Here is a 21,199-nt window from a genome sequence, read left to right on the forward strand (position 1 = left end):
TACCCATATACCACGTCTAGCAGAATTTACTAAAGTCGTGGTCCTGGTAGTCAACTTCACCGTATCATCTGCTGCATCAGTGAGATAATTGGTGGAATTGAATAGTTTAGTAAAGTCCTTTAATATCTCCTCTCTAGGAACACCAGAAGCAATCTTGTCCTGTGTTTCCATCAACCAGTATTTCAGGGACCTACCCACTGCTGTTGAAGCTACTGCAGGTTTAAAAGTTAGTGATGAGGACTCCCATGCTCTTCTGAGGAGATTATCCGCTTTTTTGTCAATTGGATCCTTTAGGTTTCCAAAATTTTCGAACTGCAAATCTGTTTTCTTTGACACCCTGGAAAAAGATGGGTCAAGCTTGGGAGATGTACCCCAGAATTTCTGGTCCTCCGCACAAAACGGGTATCTACGATTTAATGAACGAGGCCAAAAGGCTCTCTTTTCAGGTTCATCCCACTCCTTCTTAATCATATTTTTTAGAGAAGAATGAACTGGGATAAAACTGGACTGGGGATCTGACAAACCTTCGTACATCTGATCCAAGGGTGTCAAAGTTCTCTGTTCAACTGTAATACCCATAGCCGTATGCACATCAGATAGTAGATTTTTCATTAGATCCGGGGAAAAAGCAAATTTCTGCCCTTTGTCTGGTCTATCAGATGTATCCTCAGCGGAAATCTCTTCAAAGGAAGATATTTCACCCTCCTCCCCAGAATTTTCTGACTCCTCTGAATCCTCTCCCCTCTTTCTCTTAGGAACAGATAGGGAAGGTATAGGGACAGTGACATCAGGAATAGCCGAAGTGTCCTCCATAGGGAAAGTGCCCTCCAAAGGGGGGATGTCCTCCATAGGATCTGCTACAGCTGATGAGGATGATGCTATAGCAGAATCCTTAATTTCTTTTATGGCTGAAGACATCTCCGAGCGCATCCATCCCATTAAGTCTTTGAAAACTACTGGGGATTCATCCTTGACAAATTTTATCTGTACAATACTGACATAATTTCTTAGATGAAGGAGCAGATGATGATATGAGATTATTGCAGATAGCACATCGTCTTTCTTTGGAGGATGATGAGTGTTTACTCAGAGTGGACTGAGATGATTTATCCTTTTCCTTATCTTTGTCAGCTTTTGGAAGTTTAGGCTGAAAAATATAGATAAGAAAAAACTATCAGTCCCCTCAGTGTAACTTAAACAGCATAATCCGCAGAAACAGCGCAAACAATATCTCACCAGAGAGGGTTCAGAGCCAGTCCCTGCAGATTGCAGTGAGGAAAGGCCTGCGGCGTCCTCCATGATCCACCAAACAGCATTGAGTCAAGGACAAATAACAGATCTTTTTTAAATCTTACCCTCCTCCTCAATTGCCAGCAGCTGCCTCTGTTCCCAGCAGCCAATTGCCGTAATGATCACCGCCGCGGGCCTGCAATCAGGCCTGATCATGTGACCAGTCATGTGGGACGCCTGCACATGACGTCATCGCGCTTCCGCCGGAACTTCCGGTTAGCGCTCTGCCGTCCATAAAACTTCCGCACTCCAAGGAGAAGCCTTCACCACGCTGGGTGCATAGCACACTGAGTCCCCTGCTCAGCCCGTCCTTGCCTGCCCCACACGCTGCACCTGCCACCTGACATGGAAGCCCGAGGCCCCTCCATCCACTCCTGTCCGGGACAGGAAAAACAACTGAGGATCATTGTAAGTGGCTTGTATTTATACATGTACTGCTGTCCATTATGCAAATTTGTTTGTTTAATAGCTTCCTGTCCAGAATTGGGAGGGGAGACAAGTCTCAGAGGAGGGGTGCTGTCCCAGGGACGTTCTGGGAAATTACCCTTGGAAAACTGCGGCAGCCTTTAGTAATTCAAGAGTGGTCCCAGCCTGAAACTGATCATGGTTACTGGCTGTAACAGCAATCATTCACAACAACCAGTCAGAGATTGGCGAGGGAACACATGTTCCCTTGCACCAATTTGTGAGATGTCAGAAGCGTGCGTGTACAAGCATGTGCACAAGTACCCATGGAGATGTGTGCACATGCGTGAGCGATCCTGTGTACACACTTGCGATCGTGCACAGCAGTGGGGGACTCACTCGTAGAGGTTGGGAAAAAAAAGACGCGAATCTCATGTCCAATTGCCGTAAGTGGAGAATGATCACAGTTACTGGCTGTAACAGTGATTATTAAGAAAAAAAAAAAAAAAAAAAAAAAAAAAAAAAAGGCACAGATTGGCTCAGAATGTTCCCTTGCACCAATAAGTGCTACCTTTTGGGGCTAATTGGACCATGCCTTGTAAGGGTTTTTCGCCTTCCTCTGGATCAACAGGGATCTGTGAGGGAGCAGGCTGGTGTTGTACTTTGTTCTCTCGTTGAACTCAATGGACGTATGTCTTTTTTCAGCCCAAATAACTATGTAACTATGTAACTTTAGAACTAAGGCACCTGGACCTGCAGGATCATGCACAACAACAGGAAAAGTGTAGAGACGTGATACTCGCGTCCTGTCGGCTGCAGGGGACAGAAATCAGGAAATAAGTATCATGTCCCTGCAGCAGAACCAGTTAAAGAAACCATTTAATATGAAAATAGCTTCCAAAAGAATGACAAAAAGGAAGAGGAACTGATGACTTCACAAAATTATTATTTTTTAAAAATCAATGATTTGGTGTTACCTTTAAAAGTAACAGGAAGAGTCTTATCTTTAGGTTTTTCAAGCTCAGTAAAGTCATCACTGGTGAAGTCCATATTGCTGTCTGGTCCATATCGGTTGTCTATACAAACAATCAAACATTAATGGACACGTGAATGTATTACTGTTTGTTTCACAAAGATATATCTATTGAACACTTAAAAGCATTGCACACAGCCCCACAGGAAGGGATAAGGATTTCTATTGCAGCAGGTGTATGAGGTCTCCCCTATGAAGTAATGCAACTTGCACCATGATTGGGGCTAATGGATTCAATTATGTAAAGTACCCTTTTTAAGCTATGGTGTCAACCTGTATTGCCTAAGGTGCCTCAAGGTATAAGTCACAGACATCAATAAATATGGGCAAACTAATTTTAGGGTTAATTTGTAAGACATGCCAGCACCTAGTTAATGCCACTCTAATTTCTGCCCACTGTTGGTTATACTGGGTAACTATTCAGACATGGTCTCCTCTTCTATCAGTCACAGAGGGACGAGCATGGGGGCACAAGAGTGTATCCCTGTCTGCATCTAGGGCCCAGAGGTAGCTGAGCAGAACATTATGTGAGTAACCTCTACTTTGAAACCATGCATGCACTGCTCTTGCTTAAATTGTTCGAGGCGAGAACAGTTACGTCTAATTCTCAAGAATTGACCGGTGGGGATGCCCCTGACCAAGGACCTCGTGTGATGGCTCGCCGTGTGCAGGGCCGCATTTACAGCAGCCTGTTTTCGAAAAGTTCTAGTTTCTAAGCCAACAATCTATTTCTGCCCTATGCCAGCTGCACATCTCCCTAAAATAAAATACTATTACCACTCCATATCACAGCAACTGACATCCATAAGTTAACTAAATCCCTTATTGCACTATAGCTATTCCTCACAATCAACCTTTAAATGTAACGCCCCAAACTAAAACTTCTCCCCAACACTAAAAACTCATCCTCCATGTCCTAGCTACCCCCCTTAAAGAGACTCTGAAGCGAGAATAAATCTCGCTTCAGAGCTTATATTCAGCAGGGGCATGTGTGCCCCTGCTAAAACGCCGCTATCCCGCGGCTAAACGGGGGTCCCTCACCTCCCAAATCCTCTCATGGAGTCCCGGGGATCTCTTCCTGTTGAGGCAGGGCTAATGGCCGCAGCCCTGCCTCCATGCGCGTCTATCATCGCGTATCTCCGCCTCTCATCCGCCCCTCTCAGTCTTCCTTCGCTGAGAGGGGCGGGGGAGAGGCGGCGATGCGCCGCTGAAAGACTGCGCTGAGAGGCTGGGTTGCAGCCGTTAGCCCTGCCTCAACAGCAGCAAAATCTACGACCAATTTGGTTGGCGGATTTTGCAGGGGGGGGGGGGGGGGATTTGGGGGGTAAGGGACCCCCGTTTAGCCACGGGATAGCGGCGTTTTAGCAGGGGCACACAAGCCCCTGCTGAATATAAGCTCTGAAGCGAGATTTATTCTCACTTCAGTGTCTCTTTATTGTAACCCCTCCACCAAAACAACCTCATTCTTAAACACTTTCCCTTTCTATGTTCTTCCAATTCTTCTATCCTTCCATTGTCAAGCCCTAAAATAAATAAAAATCCCCACAATAATAACCGAATAAAGAGGTTAAAGCCACAATAAATTGGCCTGAAAACACACTCAGGCAAATAAGTGATTCACTGTGCCCAGACGGGGAACTAGTCCTCAACAACTTCAGTATTGTATTAATCTGCCCTCTCTTTCTACTCCCCCCTCCCCCATTCTTCCTATTCAATTTTGCATTCGACCATTATAGAGTTACATAACGGAGACATGGTACCATTACTTACCACCACGATACCCCCATTTACCGTATTCTTTTCCAGCCTAATCAAAAACATAAAGGTGAATTAAGAAAACATACTACTAAAACAAACCATTAAACAATTGTTCCAGCATAAAAAATAGTTACAGATTAGTGTTCATTCACACCATGCATGCTATGTTGCATTTTAATGCATGTGAATGTGAAAACCCCAGGCAGAATTTTGCACTGCTTTCTATAGAACTATTCACATACAGTATATGTATTGAAGTACATACAGTATATGTATATTTAGTGTGCAACATCCACACTGGGGACACAATACTATTTGTATGGGGATGAACAGGATTTAAATTTTGTTGTCAGTTTTCACATTTTATTATTTTTATATATTATAACAGTGTGGTACCCCCTCTTGATCCAGGTCAGTTAGTATTGCACAGGATGGCTGAGCTGGCAAGCAGTGGTCTCTGCTAATGACCAATTCAAGCCCACATACTTCCTGACATTGGTGGGTACGCTGCTATGGTGTGGGGTGAAGAATCCTCCCCCCACCTACAATAAGTAAAGAGTTGAAAGGGCTAGCAGATGAGGATGAAGAAGAAAAATTGGGAACCTCGGCTTTCCGCAATGTTACAGCTATAGTAGTGCCCAGCGGACAATTTGGGCCCCAGAGGTGCTGGATATAGAGGAAGCGTTGAAAGCTGGTGCATATAGCAGCGGGACAGAGAATGAAGGAATGAGCAAAAATTGTGGCGCATATAGCGAGGGGGTTAAAGTGATCTGGCTATTATGCAGCTGATCCCCACATTGCCATTAAACCAGAGACGAAACACAAACTTATACATACCTGGGGCTTCCTCTAGCCTCATTAGCATGGATCGCACCCACAACGCCGTCCTCCGCCTCTATCGCCAGTACTGGGTACTGTCACTTTGGCCAGTCAGGGCCAGTCGACGCAAGCGCAGTGCGCTCCCTCCGTACTGGGCAGGCACATGCGTAAAGCAGGCACTGAAGAAAGGGAGGGAGTCCCTGCAGATGCGTTCAACTGGCCGCATCCGGCAGAAGTGACGGGACCTGGTACCGGCCATAGAGGTGGCGGCATGGGAGCGATCCATGCTGTTGGGGCTGGAGGATGCCCCAGGTATGTATAAATCTATATGTTTTGTCTCTGGTTCTCTTTAAGTTAGCCACAGGTGGGGGTGCTTAGTGTTAAGTGTTGGAAAAGTAATGTTAGGATTGGTTATGAGGGAAGGTTAGTGTGAGAAGAAGGGTGGGTAAAGTGATAGTAGGATATCGGTAATTTTACTGATATTCTATCCCCATTAGCAAGTGCCCTCTAGTAGCATATCGGTAATGCTGCAGATTTTCTATTAGCAGCTTTACCTGGCACCCAAATTTGAGAACATACTTTCATACTGGCTATGAAAATATCTCTGAAGGGCAACTATGACGAATTAGAAGCTTCACTGAAGAGTTGTTTTAAGGGTGCTTTAAAGGTTTCGGAGCATGGCAGTGGTGGTGTGGAAAAGCATTCTAAAGTAGGGGTAAAGGGCATGAGAAGTCCTGATACAAGAGAAAAGCTGATTAAACTACAGGACAGGAGGATTTCATCTGTAGAATGACAGTTTTAGGTTGGATGGTACCTGGAGATGAGGAAGGACATTGAGAGCTTTATAAGAGAATGCTACAAGTTTAAAAGATAGGACAAATTTGCTCACTCCTTACACGAGATTCAACTAAAATGCTCTTGCATGCTCTAAATATTTCTTATCTTGAGTGCAACATCCTTTGTTGTAGTGGAACATTCAATCCCTACTGAGCTCTGCTTCTGCACTTTAGCTTCCGCTCCTCTGATGATGCTGCCCTCTTGTCCTATCTTTTACAGCACACAGCGTGCAGGGGAGCTGCACTGCGTGTGGTCTTGTGTAATTGACTATCGTTCTGACCTCAACAAGCCCACACACAGCGCAGCTCCCCTGCGTACCGTAACACTTGTCAGGAACTATAAGCGGCGAGTGGAGGGGGCGGGACTAAGGACGGGCAGAGGGGAGGAGGAACTGACACTTCCTTCATAATCCACGGCTAGCAAAGCGGGGGTTGGGGGCACTGAAGTGGGAGGATGGTGCTGTGACATATTGTCAAAGTACCACAACGAACACAGCATTAAAACTATGTAATTAAAAAAAAAAAAAAAAAAACAGTTCGGGAGGACTTAAAGAGAATCTGTATTGTTAAAATCGCACAAAAGTAAACATACCAGTGCGTTAGGGGACATCTCCTATTACCCTCTGTCACAATTTCGCCGCTCCCCACCGCATTAAAAGTGGTTAAAAACAGTTTTAAAAAGTTTGTTTATAAACAAACAAAATGGCCACCAAAACAGGAAGTAGGTTGATGTACAGTATGTCCACACATAGAAAATACATTCATACACAAGCAGGCTGTATACAGCCTTCCTTTTGAATCTCAAGAGATCATTTGTGTGTTTCTTTCCCCCTGCAGCTATCTTCCACTGAAGTGTCAGGCTGTTTCTTCCTGCAGAGTGCAGACAGCTCTGCCTGTATGTAATTCCTTAGTATGTGAAAGCCCAGCCAGCTCAGAGGAGGATTTATCCAGCTTGTAAAAGATAATAGAGCAGAGAGAAGCTGCACTAATCTAAATAACATACAGCAGTGTGCAGAGAGGGGCCTGGAGGGGGTAGATACATCACAGAACCACAACACTGAAGAACTTGGCAGCCTTCCAGACACAGTCTGACAAGTCTGACAAGAGAGAGATAAGTTGATTTATTACAGAGATGGTGATAGTAGAACGTGCTGCAGTAAGCCAGAACACATTAGAATAGCTTTTGGAACTTGTAGGATGATAACAGGATGCAATTTTTGTTACGGAGTCTCTTTAAGCAATGAGCCATCTAGTATTATAAAGAAATTTCAAGTTTAAATAAGGAAAAACTTTGCAGTCAGGAAGAATACAGTAGATACAAATAAATTCACTTTGCACACAGAAACTCTGTGGTATATAAGAGCCTTTTATGTGCTGTGGTCAGATAAAGCAGCAGTCCCACCAATCTGGAGAGTTCACTGCAGCACACTGACAAAACCCAGGACAAAATGTAACAAACTTTGCAGGCACATTTTTTTTTTCTTTTATTTAAGTTTGATCTGAGAAATAAGAGTGTGGGTAATTTGTTACAGCAAAGGGAATATTTTGACTGTAGTCCCACTTTAATACTCACTCTTCTCATCAAACTCTTAGTAGACCTGGCAGCTGGATCTTCCGGGAATGCTGCAGCCTTTGGAAGCTCACTCTCCATCTGTCCCACCGTCACAACCTGAATGGGGAAAGAAAAAGCATCCTTCTGTCAAAGATGCCTGGAGGAGTGGCAAAAAAGTAAGTACACATTGAGACTGAATGGACACATACTAAGTGGATTGGCCAAGACAGGAAACGAAATGGGCTTGACTACGCAGGGGTACATGTTACACATAGAAAGAAGGCATTTTATTTTTGTTTCATACAGAGTGTCAGACTTAACAATAAGGCAGAGGACACACTTGACTGTTTTCGTGTGCGTTTTCCACACAGAAAAACTAATTTAACCACTTCAGCCTCCCATTCATTCGCCAATAACTTTATAACTACTTATCACAATTCATTGATCTATATCTTGTTTTTTTCCGCCACTAATTAGGCTTTTTTTGGTTGGTACATTTTGCTAAGAATTTTTTTTCTAAATCCATTTTAACAGGAAGATTAACCGGTTCAGCGCCGCGGTCCGAAAATCTCATGCATCCGAGCAACGTTCACCTCCCATTCATTCGCCTATAACTTTATTGCTACTTATCACAATGAATTGATCTATAGCTTGTTTTTTCCGCCACCAATTAGGCTTTCTGTGGGTGATACATTTTGCTAAGAGCCACTTTACTGTAAATGCATTTTAACAGGAAGAATAAGAAAAAAACGGAAGAAATTCATTATTTCTCAGTTTTTGGCCATTATAGTTTGAAATTAATATATGCTACCGTAATTAAAACGCATGTATTTTATTTGCCCATCTGTCCCGGTTATTATACCATTTAAACGATGTCCCTATCACAATTTATGGTGCCGATATTTCATTTAGAAATAAAGGTGCATTTTTTCAATTTGCGTCCATCACTATTTATAAGCTTATAATTTTAAATAATATAATAACATATTCTCTTGACATGCATATTTAAAAAGTTCAGACCCTTGGGTAACTATTTATGTTTTTGTTTTTTTTTTTAATTTTTTTTTTTTTTTTTTTTAAATAAAAAAAGTGTATGTGGGTAATTTTTGGTGTGGGAGGGAAACTGCTAATTTTAAATGTAAAATAATGTTTTTTTTTAATCAAAAATGTATGTGGGTGCAGTTTACTATTTGGCCACAAGATGGCCACAGTGAAAAAAGTCCTAGATGCGAACCAGCTCGCATCTAGGAACTAAAATGCTGAGGAGTTGTTTCCTGGGGGCAGAAATACCGCGCTCTCTGGAGAGAAAGCGTCTGTATTTCTGCGGGGAAGTTAGATCGGTGAATGGGAATTATATTCCCATTCACTGATCGGGGGGCTAGCGGCGGGCAGCGGGAGCGCGCGCGGGGGCGCGCCCGATCGCGCGCACGAGCCGGCGGCAGCACCAGTGCCTATCTGGACGAGGAAGCTCGTCCAGATAGGCCGAACTGGTTAAGAAAGAAATGGAAAAAAATTCATTTTTTCTCAGATTTTGGCCATTATAGTTTGAAATGAATATATGCTACCGTAATTAAAACTCATGTATTTTATTTGCCAATTTGTCCCAGTTTTTACACCGTTTAAATGATGTCCCTATCACAATGTATGGCACCGATATTCTATTTAGAATTAAAGGTGCATTTTTTCAATTTGCGTTCATCACCATTTACAAGCTTATAATTTTAAAAAAATAATATATTCTCTTGACATGCATATTTAAAAAGTTCAGACCCTTCGGTAACCAACTTTTTTTTTTTAATTAAAAAATGTATTTAGGAATTTTTTTGGTGAGGGAGGTAAACTGCTAGTTTTAAATGTAATATAATGTAATTTTTTTAATTAAATAATGTATGTGGGTGTAGTTTACTATTTGGCCACAGTCAAAAAGTCCGGGAATTGAACGATCTCGCTTCCAGTAACAAGAAAGGGGACAGGAAACTTTTTTTTGCAGAAAGACCTTGGCCTCTGATAAGAGACCGTCTGTTATTCTGCGGGGGACTTAGATCGATGAATGGGAAGTACATTCCCATTCATTGATCGGGGGCTAATGGCAGCAGCGCGCCTCAGGCAGCAGGAGCAGCACAATCTATCTGGACGGATATATCCGTCCAGATAAACTTAAGTGGTTAAACTGCAAACCTATGTTAATCACTGGGCTAGTTCACTTAAAATGCATTCTTCGCACGCAGAAAAAAAAAATCTGCAGGATATTCTGAAAATGTGTCCGTTTTCTCTATTAACCCTCTGGGCGATACAATTACATCGCCCAGGAGGGGGCGCAGAACTTTTTTTAAATCATGTAGTGAGCCCTGGGCTCGCTACATGATAGCCGCTGCGCAGCGACATCCCCGCACCCACTCCGATCGCCTTCAGCGATCAGAGTAAGCAGGAAATCCCGTTCAGAACGGGATTTCCTGCTGGGCTTCCCCGGTCGCCATGGCGACGGGGCGGGATGACGTCACCGACGTCGTGACGTCAGAGGGAGTCCCGATCCACCCCTCAGTGCTGCCTGGCACTGATTGGCCAGGCTGCGCAAGGGGTCTGGGGGGGGGGGGCTGCGCGGCACGGCGGGTAGAGGCGGATCGGCGGAGATCAGAAGTTACACGTGTAACAAAAAAAAAAAAAAAATATGCAAATCGGCCCACCAGGGCCTGAGAAATCCTCCTGCGCGACATACCCCAAGCTCAGCTCGGGATTATCGCCCAGGAGGTTAATTACATTAGTTGATGTGAAAAAACGGCACGCGTTTTTTCTGCATATAAAAACACAAATGGTGTGCAGAAATCGCATGCAAAAAACTAAAAGACAAGTGTTAGAGACAACCTACATCAGGGGTGTCAAACTCAATCATATAAGGGGCCAAAATCTAAATGACAGTCGAAGTGGAAGGTCAAATTGTTTTGGGGGGTTGAGAGCTATGGGGCAGAGTAGCCCAGTGGAGCAGTTTCATATTTACCTCCTAATGTGCTGCTTTGGGTCTCCTCTGTTCTTTCTTACAGCCACATGTCTATATACTGTAGATTCCACACAGCTAAAACAGTGCTTCCCAAACTAGTCCTCACCGCCCACCAACCTTACATATGCACAGGTGGGCTAATCAATGTGAGAGTTATACACTGTAGAATCCAGACAGCTGAGACAGTCCTTCCCAAACTAGTCCTCACAGCCCACCAACTGCATATTCTGCAAATAACCTTACATATGCACAGGTGGGCTAATCAGTGTCTGAGTTATATATTGTAGAGTCCACATTACTTAGAAAGTAACACCATACACAGAACATGGACAACTCGGCACCCAGCATGGGGTATCAAAATCAACCAAAGGCAACAACATTTGTAGCTCACCTGTCTTCTCCTTTGAAATCAAGCTCTAACAAGACGTGCTCACAGTAGTGGGGAGTGAAGAAACACACATGTTTTTTTGCAAAGAAGATGCAGACTGAACACGGTCTCACCATTGGTTTATTGCTTCCATCAACATTATAGCCATCAAAAGGTGCTTCAAATGTACATTCGCACGTGCATCAGTGGAGAGGCAGGTGGAATGAGGTGAGTGCAGGGGTGACAGGACTGGCACCCCTGCCCAGTCCGCATCTTTGCAAACCGCTTTGAGCGTGCATCCCAAACTAGTCCTCACAGCCCACCAACTGTGCATATGTAAGGTTACCTGCAGAGTATGCACAGTTGGGCTAATCAGTGTCTGAGGTATATACTTTGAATCCACATAGCTGAGACACTAATCACCCCATCTGTGCAAATGTTAGCCGTCTGCAAAACATGCAGTGTTTGTTGGCTGCGAGGACCGGTTTGGGTAACACTGCTCTACGCAATCTGATGGTAGAATTTTTGTACAATCTCACCAACATCTAATATGAGGACAAACAGACTGAATGTAATTTGGATTTACAGCTCTGAACAGAGTAGCTTTACACTGGTGGATACAAACTGTTACCCAGTGGGCAGATTACGTGCATATTGCAATTGAATCAGCCCAGGCCACAAGTATATGATACAGTTCCAACGTGCTTCACATCTGAGGCATCAAGCCAATAGAAGTGAGTCCCAGCAACCAAAAGGAAAAAAAGGCTTACCAGCCAATAGCAACCCATGTTATAAGGTTGTGTACATAGCAAGTGGTCATAGAACTGTTCCAATCTTTAACTGTGTAACACAAAGTACAGGTCGCTACAACACCTGCACTCTTCTGTGGTCGGGAGCAGAACACCAGATGTCAGGTAGCTTTGCAGAGAGAAGGATTCCGCTGCACCGATCTCAGATTAAAAGTCCAATTTTTATTGAAGCATATGTGAACAAACAGCAATACAGCTCATGCGTATCAGAGCAAACATATGGCTCCTTAGCCATAGCTAATGAACAGGTGACAGAACACTGATTATATAGGTACAAAATCACCACCCATAGGGCCAGCATATCCAGTCTTAAAGAGATAGTACGCATGTAATACAAACATCAATAAAAATGACATCAGCCATATCATATAAAAAGCATGAGTTAAAAAGTGTGCATACAAAAGTATAACAATACAAAGTTACAAAAATTGCATAGTTGCAGAAATATTTACAATGTGTAACAGGAAAATAATACACACTATGTAAAGACCTCCCGCACACCATAACCCTCCAAAGGACTCTCCATACTATACATAGACAAACCGAAAACTACACAGGATATACAGTAAGTTATTTGGAATCATAAACTAGATTAAGGTCCAAGCGAGTGTTGAGATCCAATGGAGTACGTGTACCCAATTGCCAAATCCAAAAAGCCTTTCATTTCATTAGTGTCCTATGTAAATCCCCCCCCCCCCCCCCATCCTCTCGAATGTCAACTCTCTCAACGCCCTGGAATTTAAAAGAGGACATGTCTCCTTTGTGTACCTTGAAAAAGAAGTGTTTGGACTTGCTGGATAGGCCCACTACCAAAGCATCATTTTTAATACATCTACCAGGGCCATTGAAATGTTCTGCTATAAGTTGGCGCAAAGGCCGTGTAGTGCATCCAACGTACTGCAGATTACATTTAGCGCATTTCACCACATATTCCACATTTTCAGTCAGACAGTATATTAACTGCAAGACTTGTAAAGACCTGTCCTGTAATAGTGACACTATTTCTCGATTCTGATTGTGCACCCAACAATATCTACATGTGGCATAGCCACATTTAAATGAACCCTTGGTCGTTAACCAAAAAGGAATGTGCTAACGGTCAGATCGAAAAAGACTGCGGGACGACTTGGAGGGCAGAGTCGTTGCGTTGCGAGACGAAAAACATAGGTGTATCGATTTATCAAAATGACAAAACAGCAGTACTAAATATAGACTGATTTATTAAGGATAAATGAACCATAAAGTCATAAAAAAAAAAATGTAAAAAGGGTTCTCATATACGGAGACCAAATTGATGGGTACCCTTAATTAAAATAGCGTAGGTATACTGGCCAGTGGTAGGAACCAGAGTATGAGGTGTCGCTCGTCTCCTTCCAGACCGATTTCGCAAAATTGCATTATTAGTGGATCCATTTTTTTAACAAGTGGAAGCAGATACTAGTTTTAACATTAGGATGCACTTCCTGCGCTGTGCTAAGCTGCAAAAAAACGTACCAAAACGGGCGGGAACAGAGTCTAAGGGATGGCATCAGGAAACTGCCAACCGTGACATGGCAGATTAGTCTCCTGCTGCAGTGGAATCAGTCCTCTATTGGCACCCTTGGGAAAAGCAGAGGAACCAAGGGATGCATTTGAGCAAATGGCAACTACAGCTCAAACTTTGTAAGTAAGATTCCTGAGACAGAGACCAGTGCACAGCCAATCAGGCAGCGGTTCTGTATGCAGGGCGGTGCTACAGTTAAGGCAAGGGGTGCAATTTCCCCAGGGCACTTGAGCGATGCCAGGCCCCCCACCCCTCCCCAGGTCTCCTCCAACTGCTCCCCAGGGTCCCTGCATGAGTTGTGTAAGAATTACAACTCACCTGTTACTGTGTGCTGCTCCCTTTGTGCTTCTCACAAGAATAAATTCATAGCAACATAAATATATACATTATAAGGGTAATCTAAAAAATGTTTTCATTTATGGTAAATTAAAAAAAAAAATACTGTACATTGATACGTTTTCTTCCAAACTCCTTTTCGACTATCATGCACATGTCTTTTAATTTCTGCAACTTTTTCGATCCTTTTGCACAAGCTGGATGTAATACCGTATTGTTTATCATTGGAGGGTGATGTCTATTCTATTAAAAGAAAAAAAGAGGTGAAAACATCAACAAATGTACATCATTTAAAAACAAAGACAGATAATGTATGCCTAATAAGTAATGCAGTACATTTCCACATCAGGAAATGCTAGGGTTGCTTTCAGAAGACAGCGAGGTGAGGCCTCCCATAGCACCAAGCAGTGCTTTTCGGCGCTGCTAGATTTGGGCGCAGCCAGCGCCGCCATAGACTATAAAGGGATTCAGTCTATAGCGGCGCTCAGTGAGTAACGTCGGCGCTGTCAGAAGACGGAGCCGAGGTTGCTTAAAAATCACAATAATTCGGCTTCCAGCAATCGCTGGAAGCCAAATTATTTCATTTCCCCACTATCCATGGCGGCCTGGAGGGGGAATAGTAATTAATTCGGCCCGGACTTATGCAGAAGCAGGACCAGCCATATAACAGCTGGATCCTGCGCCCAAGTCTACCGGCATCAAATTCAAATGTACTCCCCGTAGCAGCCTGCCTTCCCACCATCTACAGCTCCTCTGTGTTCTCTGCACTCCATTATCTCACACCGCTTCAGAATACTGTGCTTAGTCTTGGGGTACTGATTCTGGTTGCTTCTGGGCTGGTAGATTCTAGTAGAAACCAGTCGCATCGCCATATCCTACTAAAGTGCAGCCCCGGCAGCTCACTGTGTTTATTTCTGCCATATCACATCTCCTGGTCACCACTAGCCCACTGGAGAGAAAAGTGGGGAATACAGAGACCAGAAGATAACTTCATCTCATCATGTGTCCTTTGCTCTCAGTCAAGCATAGGTCGCAGTGGCATACATAGTGAATTTGACACCCGGAGCTGATCATTTACAGACACCCCTACACAAAACAACCAATTGATGGGAGGGTTAATAGGCTGGGGGACTGAGCGTATCACTGTAAATTTTTGGGGAAAAGGAGTCATCAGGATGTGGACGGAGCTAACCGTTCTGAAACTCTGTACTCTATACAGCGCTAGGTCAGTGCTATATAAATACACAATAATAATAATAATATGGTAGGACAGACTTTGACACGATTCGATTGCGAACTCCTCTGAGGACAGTTAGAAAAGGGGGACATACAGGGATGCATAGGAGGAGGGGGGAGGGATAAAAAGGTAGCAGCACAAGACAGAGCCTGGTAGGAGAGAAGAAATGGCAGGCAGACCTCTCACTAGTACTGCAGACATCACTAGTGCTGTTTGGTAGAGAATGCTGTTAAAAGAAGCCACTAAAATCTGAAGAAGGGAAAGGGTCATGGAAAACAACAGGGTGGGAGGGGGAACTGGGAAAAAAAAAAAAAAGATAAGTTTACGTGCAATCAAGCTAATCTAAATTGCCTGGAGCTTGCTTCTCTGCTCACTACAGAAGTCGTCTGTCACCACCTGCATCACTGGCTTCTTCAACAGCAGACTGCCCTGCATTATTGATTAATTACTCTGATCAGGATAAATAATCAATAGTCTAGGGCAGGGCTGTTCAATAGGTCGCTCGTGATCTACCGTTAGATCGTAGCCTCATGGCCGTGTCCCATTAAATTTTGATCGCAGCCAATCAGGGGAGGAGAGAGGCGTGGCTGAGAGGTCAGGGGCGGCTCTGCCATGACAGTGTCAGGGCTGGGGGCGGCGCTGGAAGCAACACTTCCGCCTATACTCACGCTGCCCGCCGTAGTACTTCCTCCGCCGCCGGACTGCACATCTGCCCTCCAGGCAGCCACGGCTGAAAGAGTGGAGACCAGGACAAGCCACAGACAACACCGCTGGAGCTGGAGGGAGGCAAGTGATAACTAGTACCCAGGCACCTATACGTAGCTGCCTATACTAAAGGCACATATACCTAGCTAACCTATACTGAAGGTACCTATACTAAAGGCACATATACCTGGCTAACCTATACCCAATTACCTATACTAAAGGCACATATACCTGGCTAACTTAAACCCAACTACCTAAACTAAAGCACATATACCTAGTTGACCTATACTGAAGGCACCTATACCCAACTACCCATACTAAAAGCACATGTATCTAGCCAACCTATACTGAAGGCACCTATGCCTGGCTACCTATATGGGGTAGATCTCCTGGACTCAGCTAATTTTAAAAGTAGCTGCGAGCTGAAAAAGTGTGGGCACCCCTGGTCTAGGGCACTCCGGTATTACAGCAGCCAGTGCACATGGCTATTAATAACAGGTGACTTCTGAAGCACTAAACACACCCTGCCACCTCTCCGTGCTAAAGTTCCAGCAGCAGCACAGCAATAATTCTTTCTACTCACCCTGCTGCTCTGCACATTCACTCACTGCAGGCTGTGTGTAGAGAGCAAGGAGACACATTCCCTACGGGATAGGGGGGGAGGGGAGGGGTGCTACATCTAGTGCAGGAAGTAGTACAGTCCCCTGCACTGTCTGCTGCTATTTTCCCGAAAGTCACCCAAACTTTGAAAAAAGGTCCCAGATGGAAGAACACAGTGACACAGCACCACCGCTAGCTATGGCTACACCTGGTGCTTTGAGCACCTGCAGCCTTATGGTAGGTGCGCAATAGGGCATCCATGAAGACAAAGATCTATCTTCACCGTATTTAAGGTAATCCCCTTCTAAATCAGAGGGCAATTGGGGGGGGGGGGGGGACCTTGGCAGATGAGCTTTTTGGTCCTAGGCTTGTACAAGGGGACATGATCTGCATATGGAGGAAAAATGTTTTTGCAATCTATATCCAAAACATACAGATAACTTAATTGGCTTACTCCTAAATTGGCTCTAGACTACACTACATGATACAAACAAAAGCATAAGACTATGGTAGGGATTAGAGTGTGAGCCCCTTTGATGGACAGTTAAGTGACATAACTATATGCATTAAGTGCAGCACTGAGGAAGATATTGGTACTAAATAATAAATGATAATAATAATACTACATTAAGGATTGAAATTTGGAATATCTTACCACAGGAGGTAGTTAAAGAGAACCCGAGGTGAGTTCTAACAATGCTAACAGCACACAGAGGCTGGGTCTGCATGTACTGCCCAGCCTCTGTTGCTATCCCAATTCCCCCCCAAGTTCCCCTTCGCTCTGCTATGCCCCATAAATTATCAGCCTAGCTGTGGACACCGAGCGTGTCGCAGCCCCGGCTCCAATCAGCAGGGAGGGAAGGGATGCAGGCAGGGACCAGAGCTATGGAGGAGGCGGGGAGCAGCAAAAACTGACACAGAGGTAAACAGCCGGGGCTGCGACACGCTGGGTGTCCACAGCTCAGCTGATTATTTATGGGGCATAGCAGAGCGAAGGGGGAACTTAGGGGGGATTGGGATAGCAACAGAGGCTGGGCAGTATATGCAGACCCAGCCTGTGTGTGCTGTTAGCATTGTTAGAACTCACCTTGGGTTCTCTTTAAGGCAAATTCTAGATCAACATTTAAAGATGGCTTGGATGCTTTCCTTTGCAGAGTTCCCAAACCCTGTCCTCAAGGACCACCAACAGTACATGTTTTGCAGGAAACCACATAAATACACAGGTGAGGTAATTAGAGTCTCAGCAGAGCTGATTAACTACCTGTGCGGCTTTCCACAAAACATGCACTGTTGGTGGGCCTTGAGGACAGGGTTGGGGAACAGTGCATTAAAGGACATCCATGGCTATAGTCACTAGGCAATTTCTGGTAGAGTTGATCCAGGGATTTATCTAACTGTCCAGAAATATTTTTTCCCCCTTTAAAGGCAAATTCGTCCAAGCCTGTAAAGAGGTTTTGCCTTTCTCTGGATAAACTTAGATATGTGTAGGTTCAGGACAGTGATCTTTATTTTTTTTTCTGGTTAAACTTGATAAACATATGTATATTTTAATTGTAAACCAAACTGACTATATAGCTTGAATAATGTCATGGGGGACCATTAGCACACATGGCATAGGGAGCCATAAATCTAGGAATCCATTATTAATGCTTAAAAATATATACTGTACAGGCAGCACAGTTCATAAAAGTTATTCTATCCCAGTGTTTCTCAACGCGGTCCTCAAATACCCCCAACAGTACATGTTTTGCAGAAAACCACATATGTAGTTACTGAGTTCTGCTGAGACACTAATTACCTTACCTGTGAATGTTTTTGGTTTTCTGCAAAACATGCACTTTTGGGGGTACTTCAGGACAGAGTTAACAGGCATGGGCTTACGAGTCCAGAAGGACCCGAATTCGGTATTCAAATGAAGTCTAATAATTTCACCTGTGACCACAGGCAACAGGGGGGGGGGTTAACTTACCGAGAGGTCTTCGTCCCATCTGCATTTCATTACGTGTCATTGGCATAATGAAAGCGGTGTTCCAAGACTCACTACTGCGCTTCCTTTTTCAAGCCAGGAGGAGAAAGCGCGTTAGCGAGTCCTGGAAAGTGGCTTTCATTACGCCTATGACGCGTAATGAAACAGACGGGACTGAAGACTTCTTGGTAAGTTAACCCCCCATTGCCTGTGGTCACAGGTGAAGTCATTAGACTTCATTTGAATACCGAATTTGAGTCCTTCTGGACTCGTAAGCCCATGCCTATTGAGAAACACTGATCTAGCCCACTAGTTCACTGGTGCTTTAAAGAGACTCTGTAACAAATTTTTCAGCCTTAGTTCTTCTATCCTATAAGTTCCTATGCCTGTTCTAATCTGCTCTGGCTTACTGCAGTCTTTCCTAACTGCACTGTCTCTGTAATAAATCAATGTATCTTTCCTCTGTCCTGTTTGTCGGGCTAAAGCTTGATTGTGTGGAATGTGCAGGGCTGCTTGTGATTGGTAGAAGCGATACACACCCTCTGCAGGCCCCCTGCATACTCTGAATGACTCATACACTATGCTTAGCTGAGCCTATTAGAAGCTGGTTAGTTTGTAAACACTGCCTAAAACTGTTAATTACAAGCCAGGATTGCAGCAGAGAGTGGCAGAAACAGCACAGAGGGGCACAGGAGAAAATAATGAATAGAATGGTATGCTTTTTATTGCAAGAATATTAGAGTACAGATTCTCTTTAAGGTTTGCAAGTGTCTAGTCGTTACCTTCAGTTCACCATGACCTTGTGACCAGAGGATCTGGTGGGAGATCACGCTTTACAGTCATCTTTGTAGTTTTAGCCATAGAGTAGGCTTAGGCATGAGATGCTTTATTGCCAATTGCCTATATTTTTCATAGGCACCTTTTTTTCCTGACCTGAGGAAGTAGGCTGCATCCCATGAAACATTACTGACTCCATCTCACGAGGTCTGTTCACCTCAGTTGGGAGGATAATTTTTTTTCCTGTGAATTTCCATGCATAAAATCACTTTGAAGTGTGACTACTGCCATTGTACAGGTCCTTCTCAAAAAATGTGCATATTGTGATAAAGTTCATTATTTTCTGTAATGTACTGATAAACATTAGACGTTCATATATTTTAGATTCATTACACACAACTGAAGTAGTTCAAGACTGATTGTTTTATTATTGATGATTTTGGCATACAGCTCATGAAAACCCAAAATTCCTATCTCCAAAAATTAGCATATTTCATCCGAACAATAAAAGAAATAAGTGTTTTTAAAGGACTTACGAGCCCAAATAGCGAAAAAAAGATAAGTACCTTAATCAGTTTTAAATGCACGGAGGACGCCGTCCGCGCCATCCGAGCAGTTCCGCCGGGTCCCCGCAGTCTGATCGCCCCCCCGTGCCGCTCCCGACCCCACGGACGGGGTCGGGCTCCCCTACCTCTCCCAAGATGGCCGCCGGAGCCGGCCGCGGCTGCGCAGTCCGCATACGCGTTAGTGCGGCTGCGCAGCTCTAGGGCCCTTCCCCCCCGATCCACGCACAGTAGCGTGGATCGAGGGGGGAGGCCCTAGAGCTGCGCAGCCGCACTAACGCGTATGCGGACTGCGCGGCCGGCTCCGGCGGCCATCTTGGGAGAGGAAGGGGAGCCCGACCCCGTCCGTGGGGTCGGGAGCGGCACGGGGGGCGATCAGACTGCGGGGACCCAGCGGAACTGCACGGAGGGCGCGGACGGCGTCCTCCGTGCATTTAAAACTGATTAAGGTACTTCTCTTTTTTTCGCTATTTGGGCTCGTAAGTCCTTTAAAACAAAACAAAAAAAACAAAAAAAAAAATCAACCTTCAAATAATTATGTTTAGTTATGCACTCAATACTTGGTCGGGAATCCTTTTGCAGAAATGACTGCTTCAATACGGCGTGGCATGGAGGTAATCAGCCTGCGGCACTGCTCAGGTGTTATGGAGGCCCAGGATGCTTCGATAGTGACCTTAAGCTCATCCAGAGTGTTGGGTCTTGCATCTCAACTTTGTTTTCACAATATCCCACAGATTCTCTATGGGGTTCAGGTCAGGAGAGTTGGCAGGCCAATTGAGCACAGTAATACCATGGTCAGTAAACCATTTACCAGTGGTTTTGGTACTGTGAGCGGGTGCCAGGTCGTGCTAAAAAATGAAATGTTCATCTCCATAAAGCTTTTCAGCAGATGGAAGCATGAAGTGCTCCAAAATCTCCTGATAGCTAGCTGCATTGACCCTGCCCTTGATAAAACACAGTGGACCAACACCAGCAGCTGACATGGCACCCCAGACCATCACTGACTGTGGGTACTTTACACTGGACTTCAGGCATTTTGGCATTTCCCTCTCCCCAGTCTTCCTCCAGACTCTGGCACCTTGATTTTCGAATGACATGCAAAAGTTGCTTTCATCCGAAAAAAGTACTTTGGACCACTGAGCAACAGTCCAGTGCTGCGTCTCTGTAGCCCAGGTCAGGCGCTTCTGCCGCTGTTTCTGGTTCAAAAGTGGCTTGACCTGGGGAATGCGGCACCTGTAGCCCATTTCCTGCACACGCCTGTATACGGTGGCTCTGGATGTTTCTACTCCAGACTCAGTCCACTGCTTCCGCAGGTCCCCCAAGGTCTGGAATCGGTCCTTCTCCACAATCTTCCTCAGGGTCCGGTCACCTCTTCTCGTTGTGCAGCGTTTTCTGCCACACTTTTTCCTTCCCACAGACTTCCCACTGAGGTGCCTTGATACAGCACTCTGGGAACAGGCTATTCGTTCAGAAATTTCTGTGTCTTATCCTCTTGCTTGAGGGGGTCAATGATGGCCTTCTGGACAGCAGTCGGGTCGGCAGTCTTGCCCATGATCGCGGTTTTGAGTAATGAACCAGGCTGGGTGTTTTTAAAAGCCTCGGGAATCT

General features: G+C 44.6%; 1 protein-coding gene across 1 annotated transcript in view; it reads right to left on the reverse strand.

Moving 5' to 3' along the window:
* LOC137518572 (bromodomain-containing protein 4-like) overlaps positions 1-21,199 on the reverse strand; it is a 170,769-nt gene that overhangs the window by 103,646 nt on the left and 45,924 nt on the right. Inside the window, exons 7-10 of the mRNA XM_068236621.1 lie at positions 13,855-13,986; positions 7,715-7,810; positions 4,499-4,535; positions 2,673-2,771 (exon numbers count right to left, since the gene is read on the reverse strand). Of these exons, the coding sequence (XP_068092722.1) occupies positions 2,673-2,771; positions 4,499-4,535; positions 7,715-7,810; positions 13,855-13,986 (364 nt within the window). The remainder of the gene's footprint in view (positions 1-2,672; positions 2,772-4,498; positions 4,536-7,714; positions 7,811-13,854; positions 13,987-21,199) is intronic.

Source organism: Hyperolius riggenbachi, chromosome 5, assembly GCF_040937935.1.
Source record: "Hyperolius riggenbachi isolate aHypRig1 chromosome 5, aHypRig1.pri, whole genome shotgun sequence".
NCBI classification, from domain to species: domain Eukaryota; kingdom Metazoa; phylum Chordata; class Amphibia; order Anura; family Hyperoliidae; genus Hyperolius; species Hyperolius riggenbachi.